Raw genomic sequence first — 15,474 nt, 5'->3', positions numbered from 1 at the left:
GGCAATGCTGCTTCGTTAAAGCTTCCTGTAAATGCTGCTCTACATTGGCACCCATAAGGGGGGGGGGCCCCCCTGGCTGAATGCGGCTGCCGTAATTTTATATTTTTGTTCTGAGATTTCTATTATATAGCATTAAAAGTGCCAATTAGACCAGGTTTGCCCCCCCCTGTAATTCAGCTTATAGGTGCCCATGCTGCTATATAACTACCCTTATGTGCAAAGAATTGCAGAATGGGTTCAATCTTCCAATTCTCATTCTTAGAATAATAATTAAGAACTCCCTGAATCATCAGATCCCTTTAGTTCTTAGTTGTATAGATCATGAGCAAGCGTAAAATCAGTTGATAGAAGAGCTTTAGCAAAGGTTCTATTCTTTTATGGTATACCAGATAAATGCATAAAAGTGGAAAGTGCTTTGTATGAGAATAACGTTTCTGTGGTTAAGGTAGGAAATGACGCTAGTAGCTGCTTTCGTATTAAATCAGGAGTCAGGCAGGGTTGTATTTTATACACATTTATATGGATCATTTTGATGGACTTTTTTTTAAGAAGCTACGGAAAATCAGGAAAAAAAATGCGGAAGTACAACTCTCATAGACTTAGATTATACTGATGATTTGAGGATCTTATATGAAAATATTAGCAAAATGAATGAATTTTTGGAGGTTGGGAGACTTCAGTGTGCAAGAATAGGTTTGAAAGTTAATTTTAAGAAGACTAAGTCGCTAAGACTGGGAATAAGTGAAGATGGATAAGTAATATTAGGCACCGAGGAGATCGATTAAGTGGACACCTTCAATTACCTAGGTAGTATTATTAGTGAAGACGGTGGGTGCAGTGTGTATGTTAAAAGCAGAATAGCGAAGGCCCATGTTGCTTTGGTCTCCGAGCCATGATTAGCATATTGGAGGCTGCAATAATGGCAGTGGTCAAGTATGGTTTTGAAAAGGGGGTGGTCCGAAAGACGGAGGAGAGTTTGTTAGATGTTTTCTAAAGAAACTGTCTAATAATTGGTTTGTGTATCCGTCTGAATGACCGTATTTCAAACAGTAGGCTGTGCGGAAAATGTGGTTCAATCTTATTTTCTAGGGTTATAATGAAAGAAAGGTTGAGATGGCTAGGACATATTCTGCGAATGAAGCACGAAAGATTGCCAAAGATCGTCTCTATCAGCCAAACGAAAAGTAGGTCGCCCCGAATGGCGTAAAAGAAGGTCGTAAGGATAGATTTAAGTGTAACTGAAACTTCCCAGGAGGGAGTTAGAGGGACGCTTTCAATAGATTGGAATGGAAAAGAAGCGTACGTAGCTGTGTTGGCCTTACGCGGCTTGGTGCTGCAGTGAGTTGTCATTAGTAGTAGTAATAGCTTGTCTTCAGTGCAAGAAATCGTAGTGTGGGCAGCCTTACCAATGGGCAATATTGCCCCATTGGATCTCCCTTTAAATGCTGCTGTGTTATTAGCCCTGTGTGCAAAGAACTCTAGTATGGACAATACTGCCCCTTTGAACCTTAGTATTAATGCTGCTCTATAACTAGCCAACACTGCTCCGTTAACCATTCTGTGAATGGTCCTCTGCTGCTTGCCTTCTTTGCGAAGTCTTAAGGATTCAAATGTGTGGACTCAAATTCAAAGGATTCAAATGTGGACTTAGTGTGGACTTTTTAAAACATGAAATGGTTCTTGCATCTAGATGATATTTACGTGATGCAAGGTGAAAATATCGAAAGGGCGGGGTGTGTGAAAACCTTCCCAAACCTACTTGAAAAGTTTTTGACGAAGGCAAAGCGTAAGTAAAACTTGGTTTTACTCTTTTTTTTTGTTTTTGTAAATGCCCAATTAGTTTGACAAAATTTATGAGATTTCACCCCTTCCATTAAAATTGCTTCAGGATACTATTATATGTATTTTTAACCACTGACTAGTCAATTTCCAAAAGCGCTACAGTAGATAATCACTTTTCAGGCATTGCTTTCTGCTTTCTTCGTATGACTGATTTTAAAGCAAAACTTGTCTTACGGAAATAAAGAGCGAAGTTGAAAGTTCTTTGGTTGATAAGAGATCTAGAAAGCTTATTCAGGTTTACAGTCTAACAATGACAATCCTGTACGTCTGGCAGACAAATTAGAACCTTGGTGCCGATTTTAAGACTCTGACCAATTGGTAATTTTACTGATTTAAACATTTGAACTGAAAGTTTAATTGTTTAAAGCAAATGCAATTCATTTAGCTTTTCCTTTCTCGAGTTTTTGTGATTAATTTTTATCCCATTTCAACTGCCCTTGTACTTAAGGGGATACGCTACCTTAAAGAATTATCATAGCGTGGGGTAAAATCATAGCGTGAGGTATTACCTTTTTGTCAAAGGTAAAATTCAAAGGATTTGTCAAAATTCAAAGGATTCAAATGTGGACTTAGTTTCTACTTTGAAACAGATATTAAACATGTTCATATCAGCTTTTTTTAGAAAGTGCAAGTCAAATTTAAGCATAAAAAGAGGGGGGGGGGGGGGTTGAGAGAGCATTGGTCTCTCATTTAAAATGGTTATTACGGCTGGTTCTAAAGCTTGATTTTGGTATCTGACGATGAAGATAATGTATTATTTGCTTTGACAAGAAGCTTGTACAACATTCAAATTAAGAGGTTTTTCAGAGTTTTTGAACCACGAAAATCAATTTTAGTTAAATACATTATACTCAAAGGGACAAAGTTTTGAAAAGGAACACATTTTTTTTATATGTCAAGTCCAGTCTTAGTTGATGCGGTGACTTGTCTTAATTGGCGTTATTAAGCATCCTTCACTCTTAGGCAATAACGTGAATAAGGTTAATAGCATTAATCACGCTAAAATAGAACACCTTTAATATATTTCTGTAATTAATTTAATGAAGCAACACCTTATTACAGACTCAGAATAGAAATTGTTTTGAAAAGGGAATTTTTGTGTTTTTAAAAACCTTAGTTGGTTCTTTAGTGATAAATGTTAAGTTAGTAAAAGTAATATGAAGTTCTGAAGCCACAACATTTTTTTACAAGAAAATTGTAATATTTATCTGTGATGAAATTTGAAAAACACAAGCAAAACAAACATATTATGTATATCCCGTCATTTTATTCATTTAATATATTAATATTTAATAATTGATTTTACTCATAAGAATATGACATGAACTTAAGAAAAATCAAACGATTTTAAAACGTAAATTATTTAACGAATAATCAAGGTAAGGGAATGGATCAGAGATCCATCTACTAGTATTGCACTGAAATTATTTTATTATTTCGTAATAATAATTATTATGAATTAATTATTGTCTAATTGTCTAATTATCCATGTCTAATTATTTTATGCCATTCGTCCATGTTCACCACAGAAAGGCAGATTTTTATTAAAAGAAGTAAATACCTTTTGGCGTACATGACTCAATAAGTTCCAACATCATATTCTCAGCTTGTGGAGTGTAGATATTGCTAGCTTTACACCTTGCAACGAGTCCAGACTAAAAAATAAACAAATAGATAAAAATAACAACCCACCGAAGCAGAAACAATAAGACAATGTTGCGATGAGAAGTTTAACCTGGAAACTTTGTTCTGTTGAAAGGCAAAGCCATCCATGGACCCCTACCGATTTGAAATCATTGTCCTTTTACCTTTGGCTACAACCAATGAAATACAACCGTATGTCGTATCCCAGCGCCAGGGAGAGCTGATAAGCTTTTGTCCTGATTCAGGCACATATAAGTATGTCGCAGCACAAAGTGATCTGAGGCCAAAGTAAAAGGGGAAACTTATTTTCAAGTGAGAATACGCGAATAGAAACATGAAAAGGGCGGAGCATAAATAGAAAAAGAGATAAAAACGAACATTTATATTTGCAGACCAACGACTACAAAAACATGAAAAGGACGGAGAAGAAATGAAAAAAGGGATCTGGGGCATTCCCCCCCTTGACGATTCCCACCTGAAAAATTCCCCCAAATGTAAAATTGAGCTGCCGAAGGGAAATTAAGACAAAAATAAAAGAACGAAGAGAAGCTTATAATTGCATATCAGCTAGAAATTGATATCTAATCCCTGAACAATGAACAACCATGAGGTGTTACTTCCTCCGCAACTGGAGAGCTCGATGCGGAGTTTTTTCTTATGCTTTTAAACCGATTAGTTATCTCAGAACTTATAATCGATACTATAAATAACATTTTCTCTCCATGGGTAAAATCATAACTAGGTGCCTCAAAATTTCAGAGAATGCTAATTTCCCAAGGAATAATTGTTTTGACAACATTTAAATATCTATAAAACTTTTAATTTCTGTTCGAATGAGCCCTCTCCCAATCTTCTCGGACTACTGGTTCGAGATGATTACCCTTTGGGGAACCAAAAAAAAAAAAACCAAATCCATGATCTTTCTTCGAGGAAAAAATTACAAAATTCCTCATTTTTCTAGACATGAGCTTGAAACTTCCACAGTAAGGTTTTCTAATATGCTAAATCTAGCGGTGTGATTTTCTTTAAGACAATTTACCTTTTTGGGGGTGTTTCTCCCATTTTTAGAAAATTAGAAAATTTTCAAAGGCTCAGGCAGAGTATTTCGGAGGGGAACACGCAGGAACCACCGCCCAATATATGCTCCGCGTACAACCATTGATACACAACTTTACTTTAATTATCAAATAAGCAATTAATGATGGAAAAACATAAGAAGGAACAGGAAAATCCCCCATGGTTTCGAATACTTAGTTTTTTCTTACTTTTCTTTTTTTCCCTTGTATCATAGAGGTGTGAATTTCTAAACATTGTCGTTGTTATGCACTATTGTCGTTCTTGACGAGGACAAATAAGTCTGGCAAAATTTTTGGGAGGGGGGGGGGGGTTCAGCCCCGGTGACACTCTCCCCTGGACACTGCCTTGCTTGAAGGAGAAAATAAGAACAAAACCAAACCCGAGTAAGACTTGGAAATTGATTAAGTCGATGACTAGCCCTGGTAGCGTCTTGATCCGTCCAGATAATATAGGAACGAATACAAATATTGTAGATGAGATGCGTAGTCACTTCGCTACCATTGGGCAGCGTGTGTCATCATCGGTGCCAGTAATCGATCAAGATTGAGATTTTCGTCAGTTCCTACCTGAAAATTGTGATGTGTCTGCGTACCTTAAATCTGTAACTATTGATGAATTATCTGGTGCTATAAAAAATATGAAAAATGGTGCATCAGTAGGCGATTTTATTTCATTGAAGGCTTTGAAGTCGATTTTACCTGGTATATCTAGTCATTTTTTAGGACTGATAAATAATTGTTTAAAAGCTGGAATATTTCCCGATTGTCTAAAATGCGCGAATGTTGTCTCGATATTTAAAGGAGGGGATACGAATTGTTTTAGTGATTATAGACCGATTTCTTTACTGCCATTTATTTCTAGAATATTTGAAAAGTTGATTCATAGTAGTATGGTACATTTTTTCGAGAAAAGATAATTTTTTAGTTCTAGTCAGTTTGGGTTTAGGAGTCATCATTCTACAGAGCATGCAGTTTTTTTTTACAACTTTTATTAATGATACTTTAGACAAGGGTCTGAAGATAGCTTCGATATTTTTGGATATTATTAAAGCATTTGATTCTGTGGATCATGATATACTAGTTCAAAAGTTATATAGTAGTGGTATACGTGGTGATTTTTTTGAAATTGATAGTTAGTTTTCTTAGTGGAAGAACTCAGTGTGCCGTAATGGAAGGAGTTACGTCTAAAATTGAACATATTTCGATTGGAGTACCCTAGGGTTCAATTTTGGGTCCTTTGTTGTTTTTGGTTTATATTAATAACCTTTGTAGAGCTTCAAGTCATTTGTCTTGTTCTTTAGACCTAGATACTTACGGTACTAAAAAAATTTTACCATGTTTTGCTGATGACGCCCATTTTACTGTAGCCGCTAGAACTGAAAATGAGTTGATGACTATATTGAAACAAGGTATTTCTTTGATTGAAAAGTGGATGCGAGTAAACAAATTGAAACTGAATCTTAAATTAGTCGAATGTTTTTATTCATGGTGGAATTACTGGACATTATCCATGGATTAATAGGATAGAAGTAGGACAACATAGTATTGTAAGATCTACTAGTACTAGATACCTAGGTGTTATTAATGATGAAAACCTTAGTTTTAAAGACCATATTGCATCTGTTAGCAGCAAATTGTCTCCTAATATGGGTATTATTCGTAAACTTAGGTATCTTTTTCCGTGTGAAATTCTGAGAATGTTATATTCTTCTATGGTTCACCCATATCTCGTTTACTGTTGTATGGTTTGGTCGAAAACATTCGTAACTCACCTCCATCCGCTCCGTGTAACGCGGAATATGGCAATTTGAGTTTTGTATGGTAATAAAGTTGACATATCTGTATCGGCGAGGCATCTTTACCACGAGAATAAAATTGTACCGTTTGCAGGAATATGCGTATTCTATAATGCTTTGTTTATGTTTAAATATTTAGCTTCGGAGTTACCATCATCTTTTTCAGGAATGTTTAGTTTTGCGTCTACTATTCACGATCATTTGACACGATCTTCTCAGTTGGTGCGAAGACCAGGTATGGTCACGTCTGGGTCTAGGTTTTCAATTCGCCATGTTGTTCCGTTAGTTTGGGAGAGTTTGCCAGAGGATTTGAGGAATGTTGAGGGTTTGCAGGAATTTCGTAAATTGTTAAAGAACCATTAGTTTTGATGTATATATTTTGGATGGATTATTCTGGGCCAGTTAAGTTATGTTTTTGAGGAGGGTTTAGTTGCAGCTGAATATAATTCTAAATATTATAATTTTGTTAGGTGCTGTTTGGAGGTTCGGTGGTTTTCGGGTCCAGTAAGTTGAGCTCTAATTATGAGCTCTAATTTTTTTATCTCTTTTATCTTGTTTTTTTTTGTGGTTTATTGATTTATTAGGAGGGTTTTCTCCCGCACAAGCTTTCTTCAGGGAATCGATGATATATATTTTATTTTTAAATAAATTCAATGTTACTCAAAACTAAAAAAAAGAAATTAAAAAGGAAACTCACTTCGGTGTGATGTTTCATGCACCATTCATTCATATTATCGAGAATTCTATCTGGCTGTCTAATTGCGACGGTTAACCCTTCCGTAATGATATTCAACTCAGGATCTGTGATTATACACGACATTTCTAGTATATAGTCTCGGTCGACATTAAGGCCAGTCATCTAGAAAAAAAAATCGTCAAACTGAAGTCAAGAACGATGAAATCTAGAACAAAATTTTAAAGTTGGGTTTAATTTTGGATCAATAAATGATCATAGTTAGTCAGTCAAGCCCCGTGGGGTTGAAGTCAGCTGACACATGATTGTTGGTTATTTTCTTCTATTGTATCCAGTTTCTAAGCATGCATCAAACTGCTTTGCTATCTTATCATCATTTTTAAGGAATTAAGAAGGTTAGGGTTCTATCCCTTGTGTACGAAGAATTTCTACTTCTTCTTCCAGGTCCTATTCACACAGCTGCTCACATATTTCTATGACTTTACCTGTAAATTTGTCAAGGGTTGGTTCAACTATAGCGTTTTTACAGCGAATCAACAAGTTCATATATAAGATGATTATAAGAGTCCATATTCATACTAGTCTCTTCTTAAAATTCTTCTTGCCTCTTATTTATTATTCTTTCCTTTATTATTTCCCTACTTGTTGTCTATCCTTTTCTTACAAGACAATTGAAAAAGATCACATCTACAAATGTGAATTGCTTAATATCTAAGATAAATAAGAAAAATAGAACGGTGTTCTACTTAAGCATTGCTAGCGATATTGGCCTTATTCATATTAATGCCCGGAAATGATGGATCCTTATTGTCGTTATTCGCCAATTAAGACAAGTCACTACACCAATTAAGACGGGCTTTTAGCAGTTAGGAAAACTTCAATTCACCTCTTTCTCTGCTATTGAGTTGTTTAAGTGTTAAATGTGAACAACGAAAAATGTAGGTAAAGTTATGATTATGCTAACGTTACCTAGGAACAGTTAATGTTAATTTCTGTAGCCTGTTTAAGCTTGCTTGTTCGTTTCAGCTTACCACTTTTATTTCAAAACTGTTTCAACATAGAGCAATGACGTAAGTATGACATTTATTCCAAATGATGAAACATTAAACGAAAGAAAGTGTCATTGTGCCATTATACACGTATGCTGGACTCAATACCATGGATTGGTGGCTTGTTGAATTATTAAAACGAGCATGTGCGCATGAGCCTCACGAAAGGTGAAGAAGGAAAGTAGACGTCGTACAAAACCTTTGAGTACAATTATTAGTTAAAGTCATTAGTGCCATGTACGACCATGCTTTCGCTGCAGTTGAGGTAGGAAGTTAGGTTAGTAATTTTTTCGTTGTAGCATCAGGAACTAAGAAGGATAGTGTCTTATTTCCATTTTGTAAGGACTGGTTTGGAATTTTTTTTTTTACGAAAAGTAATGAGCCTTATTGAATCCTAAGGTGGGCTGGAATAAAGTAACATAATAATTCGAACTTAAAACGAACAGAGATTACTATGAACGAATAAGTGAAACCAAAAATAAATATAAATTGAAATGAATAATTATGGCAAAGATAAACGTAACATGTACTGCTTATGAATAGATAAATCCTAAAAACTTCAGGAATTGAAAAGAGGAAGCTAATCGAACTTAACACGATGACACATTTCTTTCCAAAAAAAGGTTCTAAACGATTTTTTTTCAAATCGTGACCTGTCTAGATAGATTTTTTTTGCAGCAGCAGACGATAGTATGCCAATTTTTAGAACTAATTATTGTGCTGTTTTCGAGAAAAAAACTTCCTGACATATATACAGTAATGGTTCGTTTAGTAAGGTTGAATATACGCATCATCTATTTGTATCAGAAGTTTCCATTGTGATGGACAAGGGTCCCTCTTTACTTAAAGCCGATTACCACAAAATGTTCGAAACACTGCTTTAACGGTATTATTCCTTTTAAGTAACCTAATAAAGTAAATGAAATCTGATTGTTTGAATTTATTAAGTGGAAACTTTGACAACAATTAACATAATTTTGGAACATCAAGAATTCAATTTTCAATTGAAAAGACTTCTATGTGCAGGTATACAGTTTCTGGTAGTTCCAGGAGCCAAATAAAAAAAAAAGAAGAGCTGGTCAAAATTAGCAAAAAGTAGGCTAACGACATATGGCAACAAACAGCTAAAAAAATGTAGGTTTCTTTTGACGATGAAGTTGTCTTTGGGAACAAATAAATTGTTAATATTTGAGTTTTTACAGAAAAAAGGTTCTTCAAATTTAACTAAATAGTTTTGAGTTTTTTTTTCCAGTTCAAAGTAGCAATAATAACAAAATCAAGAATTTGGGAAAATTAAGTATTCTATTTTTAACTGAAAAGACTTCTATGGGCAGCTATAGAGTTTCTGGTAGTTACAGGAGCCAAATAAAAAAAAAAAAGAAGTGTGAGTGAAAATCAGCAAAAAGTAAGTTAAAAACACATGGTATCACACATCTTAGAAAAATGAAGGTTTCTTTGGACGATGAACCTGTCTTTGGGAATAAACAGATTCATAATATTTGACATTTAGGCTACAGACAAAAAGGGTCTTCAAATTTTATTAAATAGTTTTGATGATTTTTTTTCTCAGTTCAAAGTACAATTACTAACAAAAGTAAAGATTTTTGGAAAATCAAGAATCCAGTTTTTAACAGAAAGACTTCTACGTGCAGCCATAGAGTTTCTGGTAGTTGCAGGAGCCAAATTAAAAATCAGAAGTGTGGGTGAAAATCACCAAAAAATTAGCTAAAAACATATGGCACGAAACATCTTAAAAAAAAGATGTTTTTTTTATGACGAAGCTGTCTTAGGGAATCAGCAGGTTGTTAATAGTTGAGCTTTTACAGAAAAAAATTGGTCAAAACAGCATTACTAACAAAAACCAAGAATTTGGGAAAATCAAGAATTAAGTTATCAACTGAAAAGACTTCTATTTGCAGCTATAGAGTTTCTGTTAATTCCAGGAGCCAAATAAAAAAGAGAAGTGTGGGTCAAAATTAGCAAAAAAGGTTAAAAACATGGCACCAAACATCTAAGAAAAATGTAGCTTTCTTTTGACGATGAAGCTGTCTTTTGGAATAAACAAATTGTTAATATTTGAGTTTTTACAGAGAAACCGGGTCTTCAAATAACTAAATAGTTTGAGGTTTTTTTCCAGTTCAAAGTAGCATTACTAACAAAAATCGAGAATTTGGGTAAATCAAGAATTAATTTTTTAACTGAAAAGACTTCTATGTGCAGCTATAGAGTTTCTGGTAGTTGCAGGAGCCAAATTATAAAAAAAAGAACTGTGGGTAAAAATCCGTAAAATATAAGTTAAAAACATATGGCACGAAACATCTTTAAAAATTTAAGTTTTTACACAGAAAAAGGGTCTTCAAATTTAACTAAATAGTTTTTAGTTGTTTTTTTTTTTTCAGTTCGAAGTAGCATTAGTAACAAAAATCAAGAATTCAGTTTTTAACTGAGAAGACTTCTATGTGCGGCAAAAGAGGTTCTGGTAGTTCCAGGAGCCAAATAAAAAAAAAGAAGTGCGGGTCAAAATTAGCAAAAAGTATGTTAACAACATACGGCACCAGACATCTAAAAAAAAATCTAGGTCTGTTTTGATGATGAAGCTGTCTTTGGCATTAAACAGATTATTAATATTTGAGTTTTAACAGAGTAAAAGGGTCTTCAAATTTAACTAAATGGTTTTGAGATTGTTTTTTCCAGTTCAAAGTAACATTACTAACAAAAATCAAGAATTTAGGAAAATCAAGTATTCAGTTTTTAACTGAAAAGACTTTAAAGTGCAGCTATAGAATTTCTGGTAGTTCCAGGAGTCAAATAAAAAAAAAGAAGTGCGGTTTAAAATTAGCAAAAAGTAGGTTAACAACATATGGCACCAAACATCTAAAAAAAAATGTAGGTTTCTTTTGACGATGAAGCTGTCTTTGGGAATAAACAAATTGTTAATATTTGAGCTTTTATAGAGAAAAAGGGTCCTTAAATTTAACTAATATTTTTGAGGTTTTTTTCCCAGTTCAAAGTAGCATTAGTAACAAAAATCAAGAATTTAGGCACGAAACATCTTTAAAAATGTAGTTTTTTTTTATGATGAAGCTGTCTTTGGCAATTAACAGATTGACAATATTTGAGTTTTTACAGAGAAAAAGAATCTTCAAATTTAACTAAATAGTTTTGAGTTTTTTTTTCTTTTTTGCTTTTTTCCCTTAGTTCAAAGTAGCATTACAAACAAAAAACAAGAATTTGGGAAAATCAAGAATTGAGTTTTTAACTGAAAAGACTTCTATGTGCAGCTATAGATTTTGTTGTAGTTGCAGGAGCCAAATTAAAAAAAGAAGTGCGTGTGAACATCCACAAAAAGTAATTTTAAAACACATGGCAAAACACATCACAGGCAGCGCGATAGCGCTGCCTAAGCAAAGAACGATGTGGGCACAATCTATTTTTTTTTCTCCATACCCGGGCACTTCGTATCGAAAGAGTTGTCGTAGAAACTTCAAAAAGGGCTTATACGATTGGAGATTGGAGTGGCTAGTGTCCTTTTTAATAGTCGAAAGTGATTGGAGGGCAACTAGCTCCCCCGACGCCCATCATTCCCCCAAACACATCCAATATAAATTTTGAGATAGCAATTTTGTTCAGCGTAGTTGATTTCCAGATAGAAAATATGTTTTTAAGGAGGACACTCCCCCACAACCCTCGGGACAAGGGTTTTAAGTTATACCCTGAGGGCATATAAGAAGGATGTTGGCACAATGTATCATTTACTATTTTTCCCTTTAGAGCAGGGCACTTCATATCGAAGAAGTTGTCGTAGAAACTTCGAAAAGGGCTCATTCAATTGGAAATTCGAGTGGCTAGTGCCCTTTTTAATGGTCGAAAGTGATTGGAAGGCAACTAACACCCCTTCCACGCCAACCATTTTTCGAAACACATCCAATCAAAATTTTGAGAAAGCCATTTTGTTCAATGTAATTGATTTCCATATAGAAGTTATGTTTTTGAGGAGGACACTCCCCCACAGCCTTCAGGGCAAGGGTTGTAAGTTATGCCCAGGGAGCATATCAGGTTTTTATAGAAAACGTTGTAGTAAAAACTTCAAAAAAGGCTCATTCGATTGGAAATTCAAAGGCCTAGTGTCCTTTTCAATAGCCGGAAGTGATTGGAGGGCAACTAGTCCTCCCCCACGTCCGTCGTTCCCCCAAACACATCCAATCAAAATTTTGAGATAGCTATTTTGTTCAGCTTAGTTGATTCCACGATAGAAAATGTGTTTTTGAGGAGGAGACTCCCCCACAGCCATCAGAGCAAGGGTTTTAAGTTAGGCCCTGGGGGCATATAAGGTTTTTATAGAAGGCGTTGTTGTAGAAACTTCAAAAAAGGCTCATTCGATTGGAAATTCAAAGGGCTAGTGCCCTTTTTAATAGTCGAAAGTGATTGGAGGGCAACCAGCCCCCCCCCCCCACCCCACGCCCATCTTTCCTACAAACACATCCAATCAAAATTGTGAGATATCCATTTTGTTCAGCGTACTTGATTTCCAGATAAAGAATATGTTTTTGAGGAGGACACTCCCCTACAACCCTCAGGGCAAGGGTTTTAAGTTAAGCCCTGGGGGCATATAAGGCTTTTATAGAAGGCATTGTCGTAGAAACTTCAAAACAGGTTTATTGGAGTAGAAATTCAAAGAGCTAGTACCCTTTTTAATAGTCGAAAGTGATTGGAGGGCAACTAGCCCTCCCCCGGCCCATCATTCCCCCAAACACATGCAATCAAAATTTTGAGATAGGAATTTTGTCAGCATAGCTGATTTCCAGATAAAAAATACCTTTTTAAAGAGGACACTTCCCCACAATCCTCAGGGCAAGGGTTTTAAGTTATGCCCTGGGGGCATATAAGATTTTTATAGAAGGTGTTGTCGTAGAAACTTCAAAACAGGCTCATTCGATTGGAAATTCAGAGGGCAAGTGTCCTTTTTAATAGTCGAAAGTGATTGGAGGGCAACTAGCCCCCCCCCTCCCGGCCCATCCTTCCCCCAAACACATTCAATCAAAATTTTAAGATAAGCATTTTGTCAGCGTAGCTGATTTCCAGATAGAAAATATCTTTTTGAGGGGGAGACTTCCCCATAACCCTCAGGGCAAGGGTTTTAAGTTATGCCCTGGGGGTATGTAAGGTTTTTATAGAAGGTGTTGTCTTAGAAACTTCAAAACAGGCTCATTCGATTGGAAAATCAAAGGGCTAGTGCCCTTTTTAATAGTCAAAAGTGATTGGAGGGCAACTAGCCCCCCCCCCACGCCCATCATTCCCCCAAACACATCCAATCAAAACTTTGAGACAGGCATTTTGTCAGCGTAGCTGATTTCCAGATAGAAAATATCTTTTTGAAGAGGACAATCCCCCAAAACCCTCGACGCAAGGATTTTAAGTTATGCCCTGGGGCATAAGGTTTTCATAGAAGAAGTTGTCGTAGAAACTTCAAAACAGGCTCATTCGATTGGAAATTCAAAGGGCTAGTGCCCTTTTTAATAGTCGAAAGTGATTTGAGGGCAACTAGCCCACCCCCACGCCCATCATTCACCCAAACACATCCAATCAAAATTTTGAGATAGCCATTTTGTTTAGCGTAGGCTAGTTGATTTCCAGATAGAATGTCAACTAGATGAGGTATGAAACTAAGTTAAACAGTACTATTTGTGTCCAGATTACTAAAAGGGTGTACGTTGTTAAAAATTGCTGAAAATTTTTCTCCAGCATACAAATAGCAGGCCAAACTATAAAGTATTAAAAAACAAAAAGATTTAAAGTGTTATTTTCTTTTTCCCTGAAAAGACTATGTCAATATAGAACGAATAGAAATTAATTAAAAAAAACTTTCCACAAAATAAGTTTTTCAAAGAAAAGTAAAGAACTCCATTAAACAAAAAATGAGCAAAAATAAAATCAAATAATTTACCAAGCTCGAAACTACCACAAATCAGCATCAATAAATAAATGAAACCCAAAACGAACAGAAATTACAATAAATAACCGAGTCAAACTCAAAACGAGCAGAAAATAACATAAGTTGGGCGCAAAACCCCTATACCTTCCCAAGGCCAGAACAAAATTTGCACGTTACTGAAAAAAATATAAATGCTTTTACTTTTATAACTTTAATAAATCAAATAATTTTTACATTTTGATTACTAAATATCAGTATATGTATATTATACTGACATTGTACATTCATTTGTATTTTTTTCAGTAAAGTGCAAATTTTGTTCTGGCCTTGGGAAGGCATAGGGGTTTTGCGCCCAACTTATGTTGGCCGATATTGTGATTATGATGTCTATCCTTTAAAATTTTTTTATTTAGTTGAGCATTAAGTTGACACTTTCAGAGCAGGTGAAGGGGATATTGAACTAATCAAAATAAAAATTCAACAATGCATTTTTCAAAGCTAGGTTTTCATGCATCATAAAAATAGATCTTTTTTTCACTGCAAGCTCCTTAAATATGCAGAAAAAGTAGAGAAACAAGAAGCAAGAAAAACCGTATCAAATTCTTGCTATCGTATTTGTATCTTCCTCCAGAAACTACAAAAGTGAATTTCTAACTATCCACTTTCTGGAAAAATGGAACTGAGACTACTACTTCAGTGCCATCTTTCTGTTTTCGGGCTTGGAAGATCAGTGGCTCAGAAAACAAAAAAGGGGACAGAAAACGGTAATATGGACTGCTTTTCTGAAAAATTGCCAGAAAAAGGAGACCATTAGAGACGAAGAAAAATATTTTTCAACATTGTTGAGAACAGAAAAAGGGAAAATGTCAAGTCGTGACTAAAATTGTTTATTTTAGGATTTGGCTCAGAGAAAAGAACAACAGATTTGATGACGATAGGTATGGAGTGTATCTGGGGGGGGGGGGTCAGCCCTCGGATCATTTCAGCATACATTTTCTATCCTTTTGAATTAAAAAAATAGCAACAAATTAACATTAAAACAAAACTTAGCATACTTAAACGTACTGTGCGTGAGTCACGGCAAAAGCCGCAATACACGCAAAAATTTGTGATTGTATCGCCGTCCAGCAAGCAAATTTGGACAATACTACCACTGTAGAAACTATACGTAGCGGCAACCCTGCCTTACAGTACTAAATTGAAACAAAAGAGACATCTGCCTCTACCCTGAATCATATGATTCCGAAAAGAAAATCGTAAATAGCTGTCTAGAAAAAGAAAATTGAAGCACTTACTTCTAAATCCACCCATACCAATCTCTTGTCGGCCCCAATTTCGTTTGTATACGATGTCATTTGTCTTATGATCTGCAGGCCTATTTTGTGTATATTAAAGGCTCGAAAAAAAGTCATAGCAACATGCTTCACTAAAATCAATTTTA

General features: G+C 35.2%; 2 protein-coding genes across 2 annotated transcripts in view; both read right to left on the bottom strand.

Moving 5' to 3' along the window:
* LOC148951601 (uncharacterized) overlaps nucleotides 1–15,474 on the bottom strand; it is a 277,040-nt gene that overhangs the window by 212,470 nt on the left and 49,096 nt on the right. The gene's annotated exons all lie outside the window — the stretch shown is intronic.
* LOC148951602 (putative oligoribonuclease) overlaps nucleotides 1–15,474 on the bottom strand; it is a 19,836-nt gene extending 4,362 nt beyond the window's left edge. Inside the window, exons 1-3 of the mRNA XM_089091213.1 lie at nucleotides 15,329–15,474; nucleotides 7,056–7,217; nucleotides 3,404–3,497 (exon numbers count right to left, since the gene is read on the bottom strand). Coding sequence (XP_088947339.1) covers nucleotides 3,404–3,497; nucleotides 7,056–7,217; nucleotides 15,329–15,445 — 373 coding nt within the window. The 5' untranslated portion in view covers nucleotides 15,446–15,474. The remainder of the gene's footprint in view (nucleotides 1–3,403; nucleotides 3,498–7,055; nucleotides 7,218–15,328) is intronic.

The sequence above is a fragment of the Artemia sp. Qi Xiang Cuo genome, chromosome 6 (assembly GCF_049724085.1).
Source record: "Artemia sp. Qi Xiang Cuo chromosome 6, ASM4972408v1, whole genome shotgun sequence".
Taxonomy (NCBI): domain Eukaryota; kingdom Metazoa; phylum Arthropoda; class Branchiopoda; order Anostraca; family Artemiidae; genus Artemia; species Artemia sp. Qi Xiang Cuo.
The sequence above is the reverse complement of the archived record's forward strand: the minus strand, read 5'-3'. Positions and strand labels throughout refer to the sequence as shown.